General features: G+C 24.7%; 1 protein-coding gene and 1 long non-coding RNA gene across 2 annotated transcripts; one reads left to right on the forward strand and one right to left on the reverse strand.

Moving 5' to 3' along the window:
- Positions 1 to 950: 950 nt before the first annotated feature.
- LOC145838753 (tRNA (adenine(37)-N6)-methyltransferase-like) lies at positions 951 to 2,869 on the forward strand. Its single transcript, XM_082946376.1, has 2 exons — positions 951 to 1,194; positions 2,141 to 2,869. The coding sequence occupies exons 1-2, from the start codon at positions 951 to 953 to the stop codon at positions 2,698 to 2,700; spliced, it is 804 nt and encodes a 267-aa protein (XP_082802502.1). The 3' UTR covers positions 2,701 to 2,869.
- An 11,851-nt stretch (positions 2,870 to 14,720) lies between these two features.
- LOC145838572 (uncharacterized) lies at positions 14,721 to 17,875 on the reverse strand. The gene is made up of 3 exons (XR_014370040.1): positions 17,691 to 17,875; positions 17,381 to 17,529; positions 14,721 to 14,811 (listed from the first exon to the last, which is right to left on the reverse strand). It is a non-coding gene; the product is annotated as an uncharacterized LOC145838572 (long non-coding RNA).
- Between the last annotated feature and the right edge of the window lie 1,352 nt (positions 17,876 to 19,227).

Raw genomic sequence — 19,227 nt, forward strand, 5'->3', positions numbered from 1 at the left:
TAATTAGGTAAACATAATACTCTTAAAGATTTAAAAAACTACCATTTAACTTTCTGTTAAAGACATCTGATTTACTAAAAAATCTATTTGGTTATGGTTTGTCAATGAAAAAGACTTTTCATTATAAGCATTCCATTCCCCTTCAATTTTACAATCAAGAATAGAATCTATATGCAAGTTCAGCAATTCACGTTTAGGTGGGTTTTTCCACTTCAAATTAATTCCAACTCTCATGAGAAAAACCTGGAATTTTAAAAATTTTCAAATGTTAGGTAGTAAATTTTTGATTTGACTCAAAAAATCTTTCATATAAATAAAAAAGTTCTGTCATCACCAAATTTTTTTTTTAAACATTACTAAAGTAGTTTTACAGTATCTTTTTAATGTTTTTATGCTATTTAATGCAGTTTCTTACCTCAAACTTATCTTAATACTAAAAATAGACCCTAAAATATGTACTTATAAAAACATGGAAAAATTTTAGAAAAATGAGTGGCAACTCTGGATATAAACAAGCTCTCCTAAATATTCAAAAAAAAATTACAACTATAAATTCATTTTAGTATAATTTTTGATGCTTTAATCTTGATAAATATACAACAGTAAATAAAAAAAAGGTTTTTGTTTGTAATTTTTACTTATAGACCATTGTTATAGTGTTTATACATCTAAATTCTGTTTTTTTTTTTTGAGATATAACTTACTAAAAGTATTTGTATTTTATGTTATCTAAAGTTTTATAATTGTTGATTAAATCTGGATATAATATTAAAAAACTAGCATAATACAAAATATTTTGTTTTAATTTAACTAATGAGATTGAAACTATAGAGATATATAAACAGTTATTTAGTTGTTTTAATAGAACATTTTTTATTTCTCCTTTGTTTTTATTTTACTAAATTTCTAAAATTTTATCACACACCAACAGAAAAATATAAATTAAAACAATGAAGAGAGTACATGAAGACAAACAAGATTTTTCCAAGTTACAATTGAATGCTGTTGGCTATATGGAGAGCTGTTTTAAAACCAAAAATGGAACTCCTCGCCAACCTACAGTGTGTCCCTCTTCAAAAGGCAAAATAAAAATTCTAAAATCCACATTTAACAATGCAAATCATAGCCTTGAAGGTCTAAAGGATTTCTCACACATTTGGATCTTGTTTCATTTTCATCTAAATGAAAACACAGGTTAAAATATTTAATTAACTGAAGTCTGTACAGTTACATAGAATCAGGGTTGCCAAAAAACCTGAAGTATTGAAAAAACCTAGCATTTGACAATTAAAGCCAATAAAAACCTGAAATTTGAGAGATTTAAAATAAAACCTAGAAAAACCTGGAATTTTAAACAAATTTTACATGCAAATAACCAAATTTTAATTAGGTACAAAAGGCTATCCTAAGACAAAACATTTCTTGTAACATTTATTTTTTTATTAAAAAACACATTTATAATATCTTTTAATTATTTTTTTACTATTTAAGACATTTTTTTATAATAAGTGTAATTTTAGTTTAAAAACTAACCAAAAACTTATTTTTTTTTAACGTTGAAGAAATTGCAAAAAACCTTTTGCAACCCTTTGTTATGTAACTTTGTACCACATATTTGTATAATGCTTAGCTTTTATAAAAATTCATTTGTGTTCAACATGAATCTTTTTTTAAATATTGTAAATAGTTTAAATGTTTTAATGGTTTATTAAGAACTATTATGATATTTATATGTATCACATAGTAAATTTTTTTGCAAAGTTCTTTTAATGTAATTGATAATTAAGCAAAAAAAAATATTAATATGTATTTATTATTAGTTATACTAATAACTCATAACTGTTTTCCTTTTAAAGACATTTTTATTTAAACTTTTGTTAAATTGCTGTTTACATAATAAGTGACAAAAGGTTTATTAAGATTATTTTGAACCATGGTTGTTATCATTTTTTGATATATTTTGACTTTTACATTGATTTGTAATGTAAACTTCTGTAATAGGTAACTTCGTTTGCTTTAATATCAAAAGTGTATAGATTTTTTTTATTTTAGCCTTATATTTTTGAATAAAATACACATTTTTTTTCTACTATTATCCATTGATTAAAATTACTAAAACTGCCATAAAAACTTTAAACAGGCATTAAAGCAAAGGTAAAACCACCTAGAATGAATGGCAAAAAAACAGGGGTATTTTCCACTAGAAGTCCACACAGACCTAACCCTATTGGACTCACTTTGGCTACTTTGGAGTCAGTGGACCATGACGTAGTTAATGTATCAGGAATTGATATTATCGAAGGCACACCAATCATAGATATCAAACCTTATATTCCCACTTATGACAGCCCTAGCGAAAGGAAGCTATCCACAGAAGTCAATAACAGTAATAACGTTACAATTGTTAAAGAAGAAATAAAGATTGCTGATTGGATTGGTAAAAATACATCAATCCAAGTAAATTTCACTCCTAGAGCTCTAAATGATATTGAAAATATAGAAGCTGATAAAAATTTTACAACAAACTTGGTCAAGTCCATCACCTCAATTCTAGTTGAAGATCCTAGGTCAAACTATAGAAGACAGAAGTGCGAAGATCGACTTTACTACCTGCCAGTAGATGATTTTAAAGCAACTGTGTGGTTTGACGAGCAGACATCTCCTACGACTGCTGAAGTACTTCGAGTTGTGCATGTTTAACCAAAATTTTTAGGAAAACAACTTGAATGTAAACAATCATTATTTGTTTTATATTTTAATTAGGTAAGTTTGTGAAAGAATTACTTATAAATTTAAACACTAATTGTAAATGGAAGAAAACTTTTTGGAATAAAAGAGTTTTAGTTTAGCAGTAACGAAGCTAATTACAACCATAATGAGAATAAATTTTTCACAAAGATGTTTTGTATAAATATACAAAAGATTGCTTCAAGAAATTTAGTTTATATTTAAATAAAAAAATTGTTTTAACTTTTTAACTACTTTGATTTTATAAAATTAATTTAAAGTAAATATACTACCTTTTTAGCTTAGATACTGAAATTTTGAAAAATATAGAGAAATTTACTCAAAGTTCTTTTATAAAGTAATCTTTACCTCTAAAAACTTGAGTACAAATAACTATAATCTTAAATCTTGTTTCTTAAAACTTATGGTTTTTTAGACTAGATATAAAGTTATTTTGTTATAATTATAGTTTTTTAAACATTTAAGCTCGATTAACGATAATTTTTTCAGTTTTAACTCATTTTTTTCTATTTTATGATAAACTTATTCCTTTTGAACTGACTTTTTGCCTCAAAGAGAGACAATCTTGAAAATAAGTCAGATAACATTTTAAAATTGTTTTATAAACAAAAGAAAAGATTTAAATATTTATGCAATATTATTAGTTTGTTTAATCTTCTTAATAGAAGAATGCACAACGAAAACTAAGCGCACTAAATAATTTAAAAAAAGTTGTTTTTGCTGTTCGATAATATTTGTTTATAAAAAAGTTCAAAATTTTAGTAGAAAAAATTAAAGTTTGTAAAAGAATAACTTTTGTACTTTTCTGAAATTATAGTATTAATTGTCCTTATATTATAAATTAAAAATATACTTGGCATAATTTTAGTTATTTAAACTAAAAATTGATAAGATTTTTTCATTATAAACTTTAAAACAAACTAGCTCATAAATACGTTTTTAATCGCTCTTTACTTACTTATTTTCTTGTAACTATCTTTTAAGCTTTTTTAATATTTTTAACAGTTTTTTAGTATAAATTATTTTATTTTCAAAAGTTTCTAGTTTTGTATACCTTTCAATATCAATAGGAATGCAACATATTTTCAAAATTTTGTAAAAGAAAGTTGCTTTAAGTGCAAAGATTATTTTATTTATTATTATTTTATGAATAGACCTAGCAAAACTAAAACAGAACTGGGTTTAGATGCAAGTTCTTTACATTTTAATATGGATTTTTTATAAATTAAAATTTTATAATTTATTATTTTTTAATTTTTATCTAGTTGAATAGTTTTAATATAATTTTAAAAGTTTTCCTTTGGTACATATTGGTATATTATCAAAACATATTTTAAACAATATAAAACAGTATTTAAAAAGCTTACTAAGAAGTCAATTTGAACCCTTACTATCGTTATGACTACACTAGTTACAAATTGGCTTTTATAGTCATAATTGATTGTTTTAATTTATATTTGTTGTGCCGATATATCATAAGTAAGTCTTAAATTCTTTTTATGACATCAACTTCTCGATTTTAGTGACTATTCTTAGTTTGATAATAAACCTAGTGTTAATATTTATAATAATCGATTAATTATCTAGTTTTAAAGTTAAACATTTGCTTATAGAGATCCTAGCAAAGCAAGTTTACTGAAATACACAATTACAAAATTTCACACCACTGTTTCTTTATTAAACTAACATATGATTTATGTGTTAACAAGTTAACACACTTCAACGAAGCTCCGTAAAAAAGTAAATATTGTGAGGAAGCTAAAGTAAAAGTATATATTTGTTTAGCAATTAACTTTTTTTAATATAATATACTAGTAGAAGCTAAAGTGGGTTGATGTGTTTAAAGCTATGAGAAGTATATACGTGTTTACTAAAAGAAGCATAATTACTGTAGTTATATGGATAATAATCGATACCATACATGTTGTTTAATCTGACTTTTATAAAAGTATTTAGTTTTTTAAATCCTTAAAAAATAAATTGTAAGAAAGTATAAACATTTTATAGTTTTGTAACAGCTGGATTTAACAACATACATTGTATCTATTACTAAGCATAAAACTATAGTAATTATGCTTATTTTTAGTGAACACATATATACTTCTCTTAGCTTTTATACATAAACCTACTTTAGCTTCTATTCTTACCTTACAGTATTTATTTTTCTACAGAGCTCTGTTTAAGTGTTTTAATTTGTTAACACATAGAAACATATGCAAGTTTCCAAAAGAAAGAGTACTGTAACAATATGTTATTATAATAATATATTATTAGTTTATACCTATAAGAAACAGTTATTGTTATTTTTTTATAATTAAAAATTAGTTAAAATTTCTTACGATTTGATAACAAAGTATATGACATTAGTGATGTTAAAAAATAAATAAAGTAGAACAGTAATTGATGTAACATGTAATTTTTCTCATTCAGGATTATCACGCTTTTATTTAATACAAAAGAATCTACTTGTATTATTTAAATGTTGAATGTTTCTAAAACTTATTATTTTAAAAATTGTGTTCAGAAAACTAATATTGTGTTTTCCTATGCTCTGAGAAGAAAAGATAGAATGTGTTTTGACAAATGCTCAAGTTTTATTCTTGATACTACTACTAGTAATTATGTTTTTTAGATACCCTATTTCTAGCAAGCGTTAGTAAACAATAAAATTAACCGCACGACCAACAACAACGGCATCTGAGACAACCTACGACTTTTTTGTCCTTTTTAGAACTCATCAGGCAGGCTTAGTCGCGAGAAACCGTTGTCGTGATCTAAACCAAGCGGGCTTAAATGGAATGCACTGAAGCGACGGTTTATGGATAAAGTTCGAAAAATTGACGCAGGCAAATTGTTCACAGCTTAATGTGAGATTCTACTCTCCACGCTCGTTTTATCACAACAGCGGTTTCTCGCGACTAAGCCTACCTGATGAGTCCTAAAAATGACAAAACCGGTCGTATTGTCTCGGATGTTGTTGGTCGTGCGGTGAAGTTCATTGTATCGATGGGATAAACATCTCAACTTTGCTGATGATGGCCGAAATAAATACTGGCTAGCAAGCATTAGAACATTATTTTGATTATAATGTACACAAAAATTGACAACTATCGTTTATGTGTATGATAATTTTTTACGGGAAACACTACTTTCACATTATCTTAAGCAGTGTGCATAAAATTTACTTTGGGGTGAATGAAAATCATTTTGAAACTTACACTTTATATCTTGAAGTTTATGTATAGAGTAGAAAAAAAAGTTTTTGGAAATTTTTAGCCTGGGTGGCACAGAAATGTCTTACTATAGTTTAGTATGTTTAGTTTTAATTTTTCGTGAATACCACTAGTTTAAAGATCCTAAGATACATTGTCATGTTTATTTTAAGTAATTATAAATGTCCTATGTAAATGAAAACATTGCTTTAAATAACAAAAATATGTAAAAAAAAATGTCTATCTTACACTAAACCTTAATCTTTTATTTACTTAAAGGTGTTTAAATAAATTTGGCTATTTTAATTTTTTTTACAATTTTCGGTTTTGAAAATTGTAATCAAATTTTAGTTAATTCTTTTAAATATTCTGCAAAATATATAAATTTACTTTAATTGCAGGAATAACATTTTATACAAAAATTTAAAATATATACATTAATAATGTAAAGTGTAGCTATTTTTTCTAAATCAAATACTAAACAATGCAATACAGGTCTTTTAAAAGTTAAACTTCCCAGTACATCGTTAACTTTTTTCTAGTAAGTTTTATCTTTAGTTAATTTTTAAGTCAAAAAAAAATCCAAAATTATATTTAAATTGTTAAAAGATTGATATACTTAAATAGTTTTAGTGCATTTATAATATACATCGCTGTAATAAAATGACAAAAGCATTATTTTTGCTAAAATTTTGTTTGATTTTTAATATTATTTACTTAACAAAAATTTATAAAATTTCTTAAATGTGCTTGGTATTTTAATTTTCATGTTTGTCCGTAGAACTCCGTACGGTCATTACTATGTAACAAATAATTATTCAACTAATAAAACATGTTTACTCATATAGATTTTCCTAAACAGTTGTACTGTATTTCAACACCAGAGATTAAGAGTAATGTAGTTGTACTTACATACATTTTATAATAACGAAAAGTGTAAAATGTTTTTAAAGCTTTTGTTATCTTAAGTTAAAAGAAGCAGTTCATTAGTTGAAAAATATTACATCAGAAAGTTTAAGCGAATTCTAATACTATGGTCTAAATAATTTTCTTGCTTCCTACTAATGTCTTGAAAACTTACTAAAATATTTGATGTCTAAAATACTTTTTTTTATTATTCAAAGAGAAGCTTAGCTCTTTATAGCTAACAATCAGTTACCACTTAATAACACTTTAATAAAAATAATACTGGACGATAAGTAAATTACTTTTGATTTATAGTAGAAAATTAAAATATCTCTAGTAGAAAACTGCCTAAAGAACTTCATTTTAAAGACACCAGCTAGAAACTTAAGATTGATGTGAATTTATTTTTAACAGGTTGCTAATTTAAAATAAGCTTAGTGTCTACTAACACAGACTGCATATACTATTTACCCAAACCGGTTGCATCTATACAGAACGTTCAAAATTTTGGTATTCAAATAAATTAGGGTTGTACTAATTAGTATTTTCTTCAACTATTTGTAAGTAGGTTTCTTAGTTTTATCTAAAAAGCCGTATAGAAATACGCAGGAATTCAAAAACTAAGAAGTTTTAAAGTTTGTAAATTTCCGAAAACAGATTTGTTTATATAAACGCTTGACAGTAAAGCTCGAATTAGAAAAAAAACATCAATTACACATGAAGGGATTTAATTTATTTCGACTTAAGTAAACTAATTAGCACTGTACAGACCTCAGAGTCAAATTGATAATTAACTAAAAACTATGACATAAAATGCTATATACTCGTAGTAATCTAGTTTTAAATATTGTGAAAATATAACTTAAGTTTAGAAGTTAAAAAAGTATAGGTAAAAGCAATCTTAATTTTCATAGTTTTACTGGTATAACTAAATAAATTTATACGACCTTTTTTTTGGCTTGACTGTATTAAAGGTGAGCGCTGTGAAAAAAAACAACAGAACAAAATAAAAATTATTAAAGGTAGAGTCCACTGTTTTTTTAACTGACGGTCAATTGCATAAAACTGCAGATTATAGACTGATGTTAGTCAGCCTAATAACTCGGAACATAAAATTTAGAAATACTTATTTCACTTGATTCTGTAGTATAGAAATAACTTCTTTTAAATAAAGACTTAAACATGCTTAATTTTTATTGCAAAAATTCAGTTTCTACTTTTATTGAAAGCTACAGGACAAGCAATAAATAAAGAGCCTGTTGAGTACATAATTTTTACAATATTTTTAGATGTTATGATGCCTGAAAAGGATAACTGTCAGTATTTGTCTTGATCTTTAAAAACCTATAAACTGGTACCTTAATGTTTTATTAAAAAAACTATATCAAAAAGCAAAACTGCAAAATTTATATGAAGAAAAAAAAGATTAAATTCTGTTGAAAAACTTTGTTGAATTAGTATTAAACAACCCGCATTAGGTAAAAGCAAAGTTTTATTAGCGCGAAAAGTTAAGCAGATTATAAAACAATTTTAAAAAAATATGATAAAAGTCTAACAAAAGATACGCAAACAGAAATTTAGAAAATTTTAATATTTTATAAATAAAACTTTAATGCTGCTCTACTTCATGAGTTTTATGAAGTATAAAATAGTAGATTTTATTATTTCTTAAGTAAAGTGTCATAAAAAACAAAAAAAAAAAATAGCAAAACTATTTTATATAATTATTCAACAATATTTGCCTTGAAAGTTTAACAATTTAAATCATTTAACAGAAGTTAAAACTATAAAAAAACACTTAAGCAAAGCTTTAAAAAATAAAACTCACTTTTTGAGCAAATAAATATATAAGGGGTCAAACCAAAGCTTTAAACAACTTATATAGTAGTACTCACTACTCATGTACCCTAGATTTTTTATTAGTAAATAAGAGCTCAATTTAAGTAATAAAACTATTCTTTTAATTTGTTACTTAAAAATTGAAACTTTATATACTGTTTTCATGCTGATTCATATATTGAGCTTTTTGGTTTTTAAATAAACTATTGAAACTCTTTTTTTTAAATAGTAAGACAGCTGAAAATAAATTAAAGTAGTTTAATAAACTTTAAACGGTATTTGTGTTGTATATTTAAAAAAAAGACTATAGTAAAAAAATTTTAGTTTCAAGTTTTTTAAGATATTTTTTCACCTCTATTTAATCACTTATAATATATGTTAACACTTGCTTTGAAAAAAATTACTCATAGATAGCTAAAAAATTTAGTTAGAAAATACACACTGAAAGTTTTTTGTTTTATTAAGCAGGAAGGTTATTTATAAAAACTGTTATAATTACAGTACCCTGGAATTTTTTTATATAGTACACTACTGTATACTAAGGTTATCTTTAATAATCTGATTTTAAGATTTGTCAATATTAGGATCATAACCCTCTGTTAAACAGCAACCATTTTCTCTCTTTGTTATGAGTTTAAGTATTATAAAAGCTCTTGTCGGAACTTTGGGAATAGTAATATTTATTGAACGACAAAAAATAAGCTTAAAAAGTTTGGTCCAAGGACCTGGTGTACTAAAAAACATAAACATTTTAGTTATCGATTCGTACACCAGAAAAACTTAATGTCATATCCAGGACAGGAGTATTTGTAATCCAATACACAAACTTATAGTTCGAAACAAATCAATCTACAGCCAGTTTATAACTAAAACTATTTAGTTAAAGGTTATTTAAAGGTAGCTGGCTGAATTAGTTGTCAACATCTACTAATAACCTAATTGACGTTTTAACAAAACTTATCACGTTGCCTACTATACTGTCATAAACTTTTATAACTTAAGATCATCACACCATAAAAGTGTCAGTGTTTGTGTAACAAAAGATAGTTTTTATTTTCTGATTTAAATAACCGTTAAATTGACCTATACGACCGTAAACAACAATCTATGTGACATTGTACAACCTGGTTTTGCTCTCATAATCAGACATAGTCTCGACGAGTTGTTTAACTAAATTTGCTTCCTTTTTTTAAATTAAAGCGTCCTTTTACACGTTTCAACCAGGAAAGTATGATGCAGCTAAATTATAACAACTCAACGTTATATTTGACATTCCTAATGTGAGATTAGAGTTAACACTCGTCTTTTTAAGCGAACGCTTCAGTACTAATGTTCAATTAAACAAGCTTGGTTTGAGTCGAACTTATTGTGACTAGTTATGCCTAACATGTCATAACGAAAACAGAACCAGGTCGCAGAATATCACATGAATTGTTGTTGATGATCGTGTAGTTTAATTTAGTGCTGATGGTGACTGTGGGAGCCGCTTTGAACAAAAACACTATTCCTAAGTTAATGGTTTTTATTAATAAAGGCCTAATAACTTTTTTTTTCATTCATTTAAATTAATTCTAAAGACCACCTTGAATATTACCTTTATTAAATGACAAAAAAGCGTTAAAACATTTAGTCCTAGGACTTGTTTTCGCAAAAAACCTTTCGGCTATCAAGTCGCTTATCACTTAAAACCTTTTTAACGTCTTGTCCAGGACTAAATTATTCTTAGTTATAATTAAAAATTAAAACAAAGCTTAAATACTGTGATTACCTAAATCTTATGTGACAAAGTAATTTGAAAATAAAGCTCAGACACATTAATTGATATTAATTTAATATTTTTAAAAGAGTTTAATTTTTTTATTTATTTATTAATATAGCAAGCCAGCCGAAAATTTATTTATTTATTTTATCTTCTTTGATAAAATAAACTAATAAATTTTTCTAGGAATAGAACACTTTTTTTTAAACAAAAGTATTAATTCAACGGTATAATAAAGCAAAATAAAAGGAGACTGAGCCTTTATGTCGGCTAAACCAAAGTTTTTAGTGCATGAATATATATTTAGTTTCATTAATTTTTAGTTTAAATAATAAAATTTTGTTAAATACTTTATGACCACTTTTTATCTAAAAAGTTGAATGTGTGATTTTTCTTTCAAAATTTAGTTTTTACGTCGAAAGCAAAAGGTGAATAGGTTCACCGTACAAGATCTACGTTTTACTGATGATGCTGCTTTGTTGGCTCTCAAAAAAATCTGCAAATATAAATGCTTATCTCCTGTGCATACTCATGTTATAGACGTTTTAATAATCACAAATTTTTAATGCTAAGCTATGAAAAAGATGTTTTATGAGCAACTAAAATTGATAACAAGTGCATTAAAAGTATATATAATTTTTATACATTGGCTTAAGCATCTAACCCATCAGCAGACACTAAAAATAACTTTTGTCTCAACACAAGCTTCAGACACATTTGCTTAACAGTCTGCAAGAATTTGGAAAATTAGCAAACTGTGTTTTTGCACTAAGTCGGCTTTGTGTTGTGTCTTTATCAGAAGTACTCTGCTGTACGATAGCAAAAAGTGAACCTTGTTATTTTTTAACATAATGAAGACATAAACTAAAACAATAGTTCTTCATAACAAATTAAACGGCAACATAGAATAAGCGATTGAAAAATGCTGAAAATATATAGTCTCGAAAATATTTACACTAACCTAAGCCAATTGAGGTTGTGTTAAATTATTCTTTTCATTTTTAAAGATAAGTAACAAGCGCAAGTTAAACCTAGTATTAGTCGTCCAAGACTACGACGCAAAATCGTTTGCAAACTCGTCTTAAGCACCTTGAATTTGTAAACGGAGGACTACTCATCACCACAAACTAAGTTATAGAATCTTCAGCACACCCAAGATGCCTAAGGAATCAGAAAAAAATTAAATAAATTATTTTTATTTAAATAAGTTTTATCTGTACTCTTTCTAGATGTAATTAGTTTTTAGTATTTCTATTGTAATTTATTTTAACTTAAATAATATAAAGTTCTTAATTCATGTAGTTATAGAGAGACGAATTATGTTACTACAAACAATACAATGTTTCTTTCTTATAGTAAACAATAAAGATGATCATTCTGAAAAAAGTTCATTAGTTAACATAAGTATTTATGTTGCTAAATTTACTATATATACAGTTTGTTTATGAACACGCCACGTATTTCCGGTTATGGCTGTATTATTGATAAACAACAGTTGTATAAACAATTAGATGATATAGAAAATGACATTTTAAGTTAGTATAATACTAGAAAAAAATGGACAACAAAATTTTTGCTTACCAAAGTTATTATTTATTTTTACTTTTGTCCATTATTAAAGACTAAAAAGCTCCTTTTTTTTGCTTTATAATATTCTAGGCTTTTTTTAGATCAAACCTATTGTTTTGTTTAATCTAATTATTGCTCTGTACAGTTAAAATTTGAATAGTTTAATTTAATTGAATAAAACATAATAAAAGAATTAAAGCTTTGCAAAACTTTATTTAATGATTTACATTATTTCAAAAAGTTTCAAACCAAGAGATCAAAACTAGTTTTAGTTGAACTTTATATTTTCAGTAAACAGGTTTTATTTATTTATTCCGGTGCTTAATAACTGGCTTTACGAAATATGCTTAGTATTGTTACAGGTTTACTAAAAAAAGTAACTCATAAACAAAAATGTAAGTATTTTACAAGTTACTTAAAAGTTTACAACGTATACTTTTTGGAGTTAAAACAAATGAAAATTTAATAGTTTGTTGTTAGGTTAAAATAGCAACTAAATATGAAAAGCTGTAGTTTGGGTATATGACAAACATTATAAATGAAGCTTTATATAGACTTTTGATTAAAAAACATCACAATACTTACGTGAAGCCATAAAAAACTACAATAAATAGATTTTGCGTCTACAAAAATAAAAGTTTGTAGGCTTTATAAATAAAATACTTACAAATTGCTTACTACGTAGTATCTTTGGCAATCTTTTTAATTTGTTTAAATTTAATCAGATACATATTTTACGTCTTTAAAATAAGGATGATCATAAAATCTAATAATTGACTTAACAAGAAAAATCGATAGTTTTAATTGTTTTTTAGTCACGTAGTTATATATTAACAAAATAAATGAAAAACATATAGTAAATTTCATACTTTTAAATAAACGTTTAAAAGTTTATAGAACTAAATACATACTTAAATTATGGGATAACAGCATTACTTATCTTATGAAACAATTAGTGTTTTAATATTTTTACTTGACTTGCTGTCTTACTCACAAATAGTCAGTACAACTAACAATATTAGTATTAATTGTAACTATGTGTCATAAAATACATATACAGTTTTAAAAGGTTGAAAAAGCACAAAAATGAATAATCTTAAATAACTAAGCTACAAATTTTTGTTTGGATTTTAACTTTGTTTATTTAATAGTTTAATTTGTTTTAACAGTGCTACATAAAATTTTAAACAAAAATTGTAACAGGGTTTAAAGTATTTGTTTTTTTTTAAGTATATTCAACGCAAAGATAAATATTTTTTTGTTATAAATTTGTTAAGTATATTTTTAATCAGTTTATTCTTTTTAGACAAACTATTTCCAGTTTTTTAAATTCTTCTTATGATTCTTACACGCATTAACAACAAACTGTAACTAATCTTTTTTTTGTTTTTAAAGAAATTTGTTATTAAAATACTTTGTCAAAACAGATATTTGTTACTAGATAGGTGCTTAGTTCACCATTTTATTACATACCTGTAAAGAGATTACGACAGCTAAGATAAATTTAAACTATATTTCAGTTAAAGCACATGAAGTTATTTATTTCTTAGTTTTCAACTTATTAGAAATGTTTAAGTTATTTAAAAGAAATCATCTTAAAACGATCATATCATAAAAAATAAATATTTTAAAGCAAGGCCGTTTAATTCTTTCATTTGCTACTTAAGGAAACATAACAATTCAAGAACTTTTGGTTGTTTGCTTCATTCTTTAACTTCAGGAAACCATGGATATTAATTTGTTATGTGTACAAAAATTAAAACAAGTACTTGTTTTAAAATATTTTTATTCTTTATATGTTGCTCACGAACATTTTACTTACAATTTTTATTGAATATAAAATTTGTTTTGTTTATAACCAACTGTGAAAATAAAATATTACAATTTTTTGTTTTATTCTAAATACAAGCACTTTGAAAATTATTGTTTATTAGCCCTAAAACATATTTCGCAGCTCAAACAACTTAACTGTATTTTAGAAAACACTGATTTTATAATTGTCATTGGGTGTAGTAACTTAATTTTACAAAATGGTCGTGCTTTACAAAATGGTGTTGGTTTACATTGTAATTTCACAGTTGAGTACAAACATTTTATAAGTAACTGATCTTTAATTGTTAGTAATATCTCAAAAAAAGAGAATTAAATTTATAAATTAAAATAAAAATACAGTAGTTTTACAACATGTTAAGTTTTAACTTAAATTTTTATTCAACAATTCTAAAGTTTAAAAGTTATTAATTTTTAGTCGAAAAAAAAAACACTTTGTATAACAAACGAAATAGAAATAATTAATTATTACAAAAGAATGATTAAGAATTTTATTTGATTAATAATTGAAAATATTTTTTAATAAAAAAAGATCCCTTTTATTTCAAAGAATTGATACAGTTAATTTCAATGGTTTTTAACCAAATTTTATTTAGATTTATATAAAAAATATATATATTGAAGCTAGTATCAAAAAAAAATACTTTGTGAAAAATTATAGCGATTTTTAATTATAAACAAAATAACCATAATCCATAATGCTATAGTTTTAAATTTAAAAAAAATCATAAGTATTTCAAATTAAAAATTTTGACAATAACAAAATAAATTGAAAACATTTTTTTTGATACTAATCATTTTTATCTTCAACATCAATAAATAACATATTCAGTATAAAAAATTCATTGGAATTTTTAGGCAGATCATGTATCAAACAAATACAAAAACTTATTTTAATTTTTCAGCTGATGAAAGAACATAATAGTTGATAGTTGTTGAACATAGCAACTGAAATAAAATAATTAAATTAAAACATTGATAAAAAGATCATTAGTTAAAAAAAAACATGATTTAAGAAATCAATTGTTTAATATCTCAATTATATAAATTAGCATCTAACATTGCACCAAGGGTGATGCATTATGACGTCATATGGGTTTGCTAACTTAAAAACAGTTATCTCAAATATTTTACGGTTGTTTTTAAATATTCATTGTAATTTTAATTTAAGTGTAGTTTTAATATAAAACACTTTAACGTTGGAGATAAATCAAATTGCTCGACAACACCCTTTGATGCCATCACACATCCCGACACATATATCATATATTATAATATGTCTTCGTTATCGCTTAATAGAATAATGTAAAAAACAAACGTACTTAGAGAATAAATAAAGCTTTTTCAATATTTTTTCCAGGTTTTCCAAATTTCATTTAGGTTTTTAAAAGTACATATTTTTGGTTTTATTTTTAGTTTTAAATTAAGTTTAAGGTAATAAACTGTGTTACACAGTATTAAAACATTAAAAATATACTGTAAAGCTATCTTAAATATGTTTTTTTATAAAAAAATTTTTGATGATGACAAAAATTTTTATTTATATGATAGAATTTTTGAGTCAATTCGAAATTTTACTACTGAACATGTGAAAATTGTTAAACTTCCAGGTTTTTCCAGGATTCTAGGTAAAGTGGCAACCCTGTTAGTATAGAAATAATCCTATTTTATAAGTTTAGAAAAATTTGTTATTTAGGACCAATTAGGTCTGTATTAATATTTTAGATAAAATTTCTATATTCTTTAGATAAACATTCTATCAAGCTAAATCATTAATCATTATTATTCAATTTTTTATTAATCATTAAATTGTACTTGCACACTAACAAATTTTTACTACTAAAATCTTGGAATTTATTTAAGTTATGATATTTAACACTTTTCTAAAAGACGAATCTTAAAAGTATTAAATTAACAAAGTTGCATTAGTATTAAAAAGTACAATTCACAGTGAGCAGGCAAACGGAAATTCACTTTTATGGTTACTAAACAATTTAACTTAGAGTTACGCATTGATAATAAAACTTAGTTTCTTCGTTTCAAAACAAGTTTTTTTTCTGCTTAGATTATTTTAGAAACTAAGCAAGTTTAAATGCGGCCACTTTTTTAAGTTCTTAACTTACATGAAATATTTCTTAATTTTATCAAAAACAAAGCTTGCAACAACTACAAAAACACATCTGAAATACTTATATATATATAACTTTATCTTTTTCATCTCAAATAGTATAGTACTAATAGAAAAATAAAATAAGTTTGTTAAAAACTTAAAATAGTTTGATGTTATATTTGGTTTTTAAAATTGCTATTTTTTTTTGTAAACTCAGGAGGTTTTTAGAGAAATTTCAGGGAGGATTGAAGGTCATAAACCTAAAGAGAGACAAGCAAAGAGCATGAATAATAAAGTACAAAACAAATTAAGAGAATATTTGATTCTTAAGACCTAATTTTTTACATGGTTTTTGTGAGCAAAACTTTGAAGAATACAAATTCCTATGCAAAAGGATTTTGAGCAACTTCCAGGGTTGCCACTCGTTTTTTCAAAACTTTTTCCAGGTTTTCCAAATTTCTTCCAGGTTTTTAAAAGTACACATTTTCAAGTCTATTTTTAGTTTTTAGTTAATTTATATATAAGAAACAGTGTTAAACAGTATAAAAACATTAAAAAGATACTGTAAAGTTACTTTAAATGTGTTTTTTTAATACAAATAATTTTTGATGATGACAAAAAAATCTTATTTATATGATAGATTTTTTGTGTCGAATCAAAGTTTTACCACTGGGTATGTTAAAATTAATTAAAATTCCAGGTTTTTCCAGGATTTTTGATCAAAATTCCAGGTTTTTTTCAAAACTTATCAAATTCCAGGTTTTTCCAGGTTATTATTGTCTAAAATGTCGAATTCCAGGTTATTCCAGGTTTCCAGGTAAAGTAGCAACCCTGAACTTCTTTCAGGTTTTATAAATTTTTTCCAAGTTTTCGAAAGCTCCAGTTTTTTGGTCTATTTTTAGTATAAAATTAAGTTTAACATAAAAAATTGTCTTAAATAGTAAACAACATTAGAAATATATTGTAAAGCTGCTTTAAATGTGGTTTTTAATAAAAATGTATAATAACAAAAAATATATCTATACATGATAGATTTTTTGTGTCAAATCTAAATTTCATTACTTAAAATGTAAAAATTTCATTACTCTACATGAAAAAATGTTATGTAAACTTCTATGAATCTTGATAAGATTGAAAGATAAAATCATGAGAATGTTTACTTTTTTTTTGGAAAAAAAAATTAAAAAAATTAAAATACTTAAACTTTAAGTTTGAAACAAATTATTTCATTTATCTATAGAAACTATACTAAAGAAAATTAATAAAAAAAATAAATAACATATAAAAAAAATAATATATTTGAGGCATTTTTGTGTAGTTTTTGAAAGTTTTGACAAAAATTTCAATAAATTATTAGTAACTTTAAAAATAAAAAACATAAAATATTTCCATTTGGAGTTACATAACCTTTCAAACTTGAAGCAAACAAGAAACAAGATCAATTTTGCAAACAAGAAATTAAGTTATATCCATAAATGTACAGCACCTTGTTTTATTTGCTGCTTTACAAAGTTATTTGTCTGTAGTCAATTGCCACTAGATCCGTTTGCAGCCCACTGTTAATTATCAGTAAAAATATTTGTATCTAAACAACTCACTTGTATTTACTAAACAACATGCATATTGCCTATATTTATAATCTTTCCATTGGAATTATTTAGTTGGAAAAACTGTAAGAAGATATTTAAAGCAAACATGTATTAAGATTTTTTCAAACCTTATAAAATATCAGACATTGTATAAACCAGTCGTGGAACCTGTGAAAGCTGTTATATAAAAGACATCATTGTGTAAATTTTAAACTTCAGGCTTTTTCTTTTGCAACATTATTCTGTATTTTCGATGATGACTTTGTTTTACTTAAACAATTACTCTTTTTCACGCTGATATCTTCATGTCATATTTTACACACTTGTTTTAAGATAGTTTAGCTTGTAATACAAATTTTAAGAAATATTTATACTATTTTATAATCTAAGTCTGTAAAAATACATAAAGAATAACATAAGTACAAATATAATAAAGTTTAATTAAAAAAACTTTAGATACAGTTTAGATATAACTTTTACTAAGAAAAACAAAACATTAAGAAACCGTTATTTTATTTACTTTACTAGATTTTTACTTATATACGTTACTACTTAAGTTTCTGTTGAAATTGTACACTAGCACAATCAGTGCTTTTGTTTTAAGTAACTTTGTAGAGTTTTCCCAAAGCTCATTAAAAATCTAAAAGAATAATTACTAAATAAAAATTATGTGCTTACTACAATACTCTATTTAAAAAACTATGGTTATTATCTTTGTTGAGATAGAATACATTTTATACATATTTAAAAAAGAATTTTAAAGAAATTTATAGTTTAGAACTGGTGTTAGCAGCCGTTTTAGCTGGGCCAGCACTTTATAAAAAAAAAGTTTTTCTTGGCAGTTTTTTTATAACCTTAGTAGTGAGTAATATAAAAACACTGTTATAAGCCAAAATGTGATAAAATAAGCAATAAAAGAACACTAGTAAAGAGTAATCATTAAAATAAGACCCTAATTGTGAGTTTTTACCAGAAAAACTATTCTTTCTATTTTTTTAAATGTAAATTTTTAGCTAAAAGGTACTTTGCAGGCCGAAGATTTTGTTGTAAGGGCTGAATTTTGCCTTAGGGTGGCAGTTTTCCAACCCCTGGTTTAGAACATAAGAAAGACCTATTTAGTTTATAATAAAAATAGGATCTATGCTTTGTAAAATTAATCATGAAAATTAATAGAAACAGGTGCAGATATTTTAAAGAACTGCTTTAAAAACATGAGATGTAGTTTTGCTACAAAAATAGTTGTTAGGTTTAATCTATTTCATACTGTAAGTAATGCTAAAACTAAAAAGGCCATAGGAGAGTCCACCTTGTTTTTACAACTTGATCTTATTTTCTAGAGTTTAATCTGAGCTATCAGACATTTTTAACTGCTTAACAAAATTTAAAGTAACTATTAAGATATGAGCGATCAAGCCAGTGACCTCAATAGGTTGCTTATAGAAGGTGTAAACCATAAAAACACAAAAAAATACTATTTCACTAAAACTCTAGATTATTCTTCATTTTTAATCCAATCTTCTTTAAGTTTTCACAGTAAGTCCATTACTAAGTTTTAAATTGATTTAATGTAGAATGTTTACTTTAAATAATAAATAAATAAATTATCTAAAAAAACATGTATTTTATGCAACATTTTTTTAATATTCTAGAAAAACCAACATTCAA

The sequence above is a fragment of the Thalia democratica genome, chromosome 6 (assembly GCF_965202585.1).
Source record: "Thalia democratica chromosome 6, ktThaDemo2.hap1.1, whole genome shotgun sequence".
Lineage (NCBI taxonomy): Eukaryota > Metazoa > Chordata > Thaliacea > Salpida > Salpidae > Thalia > Thalia democratica.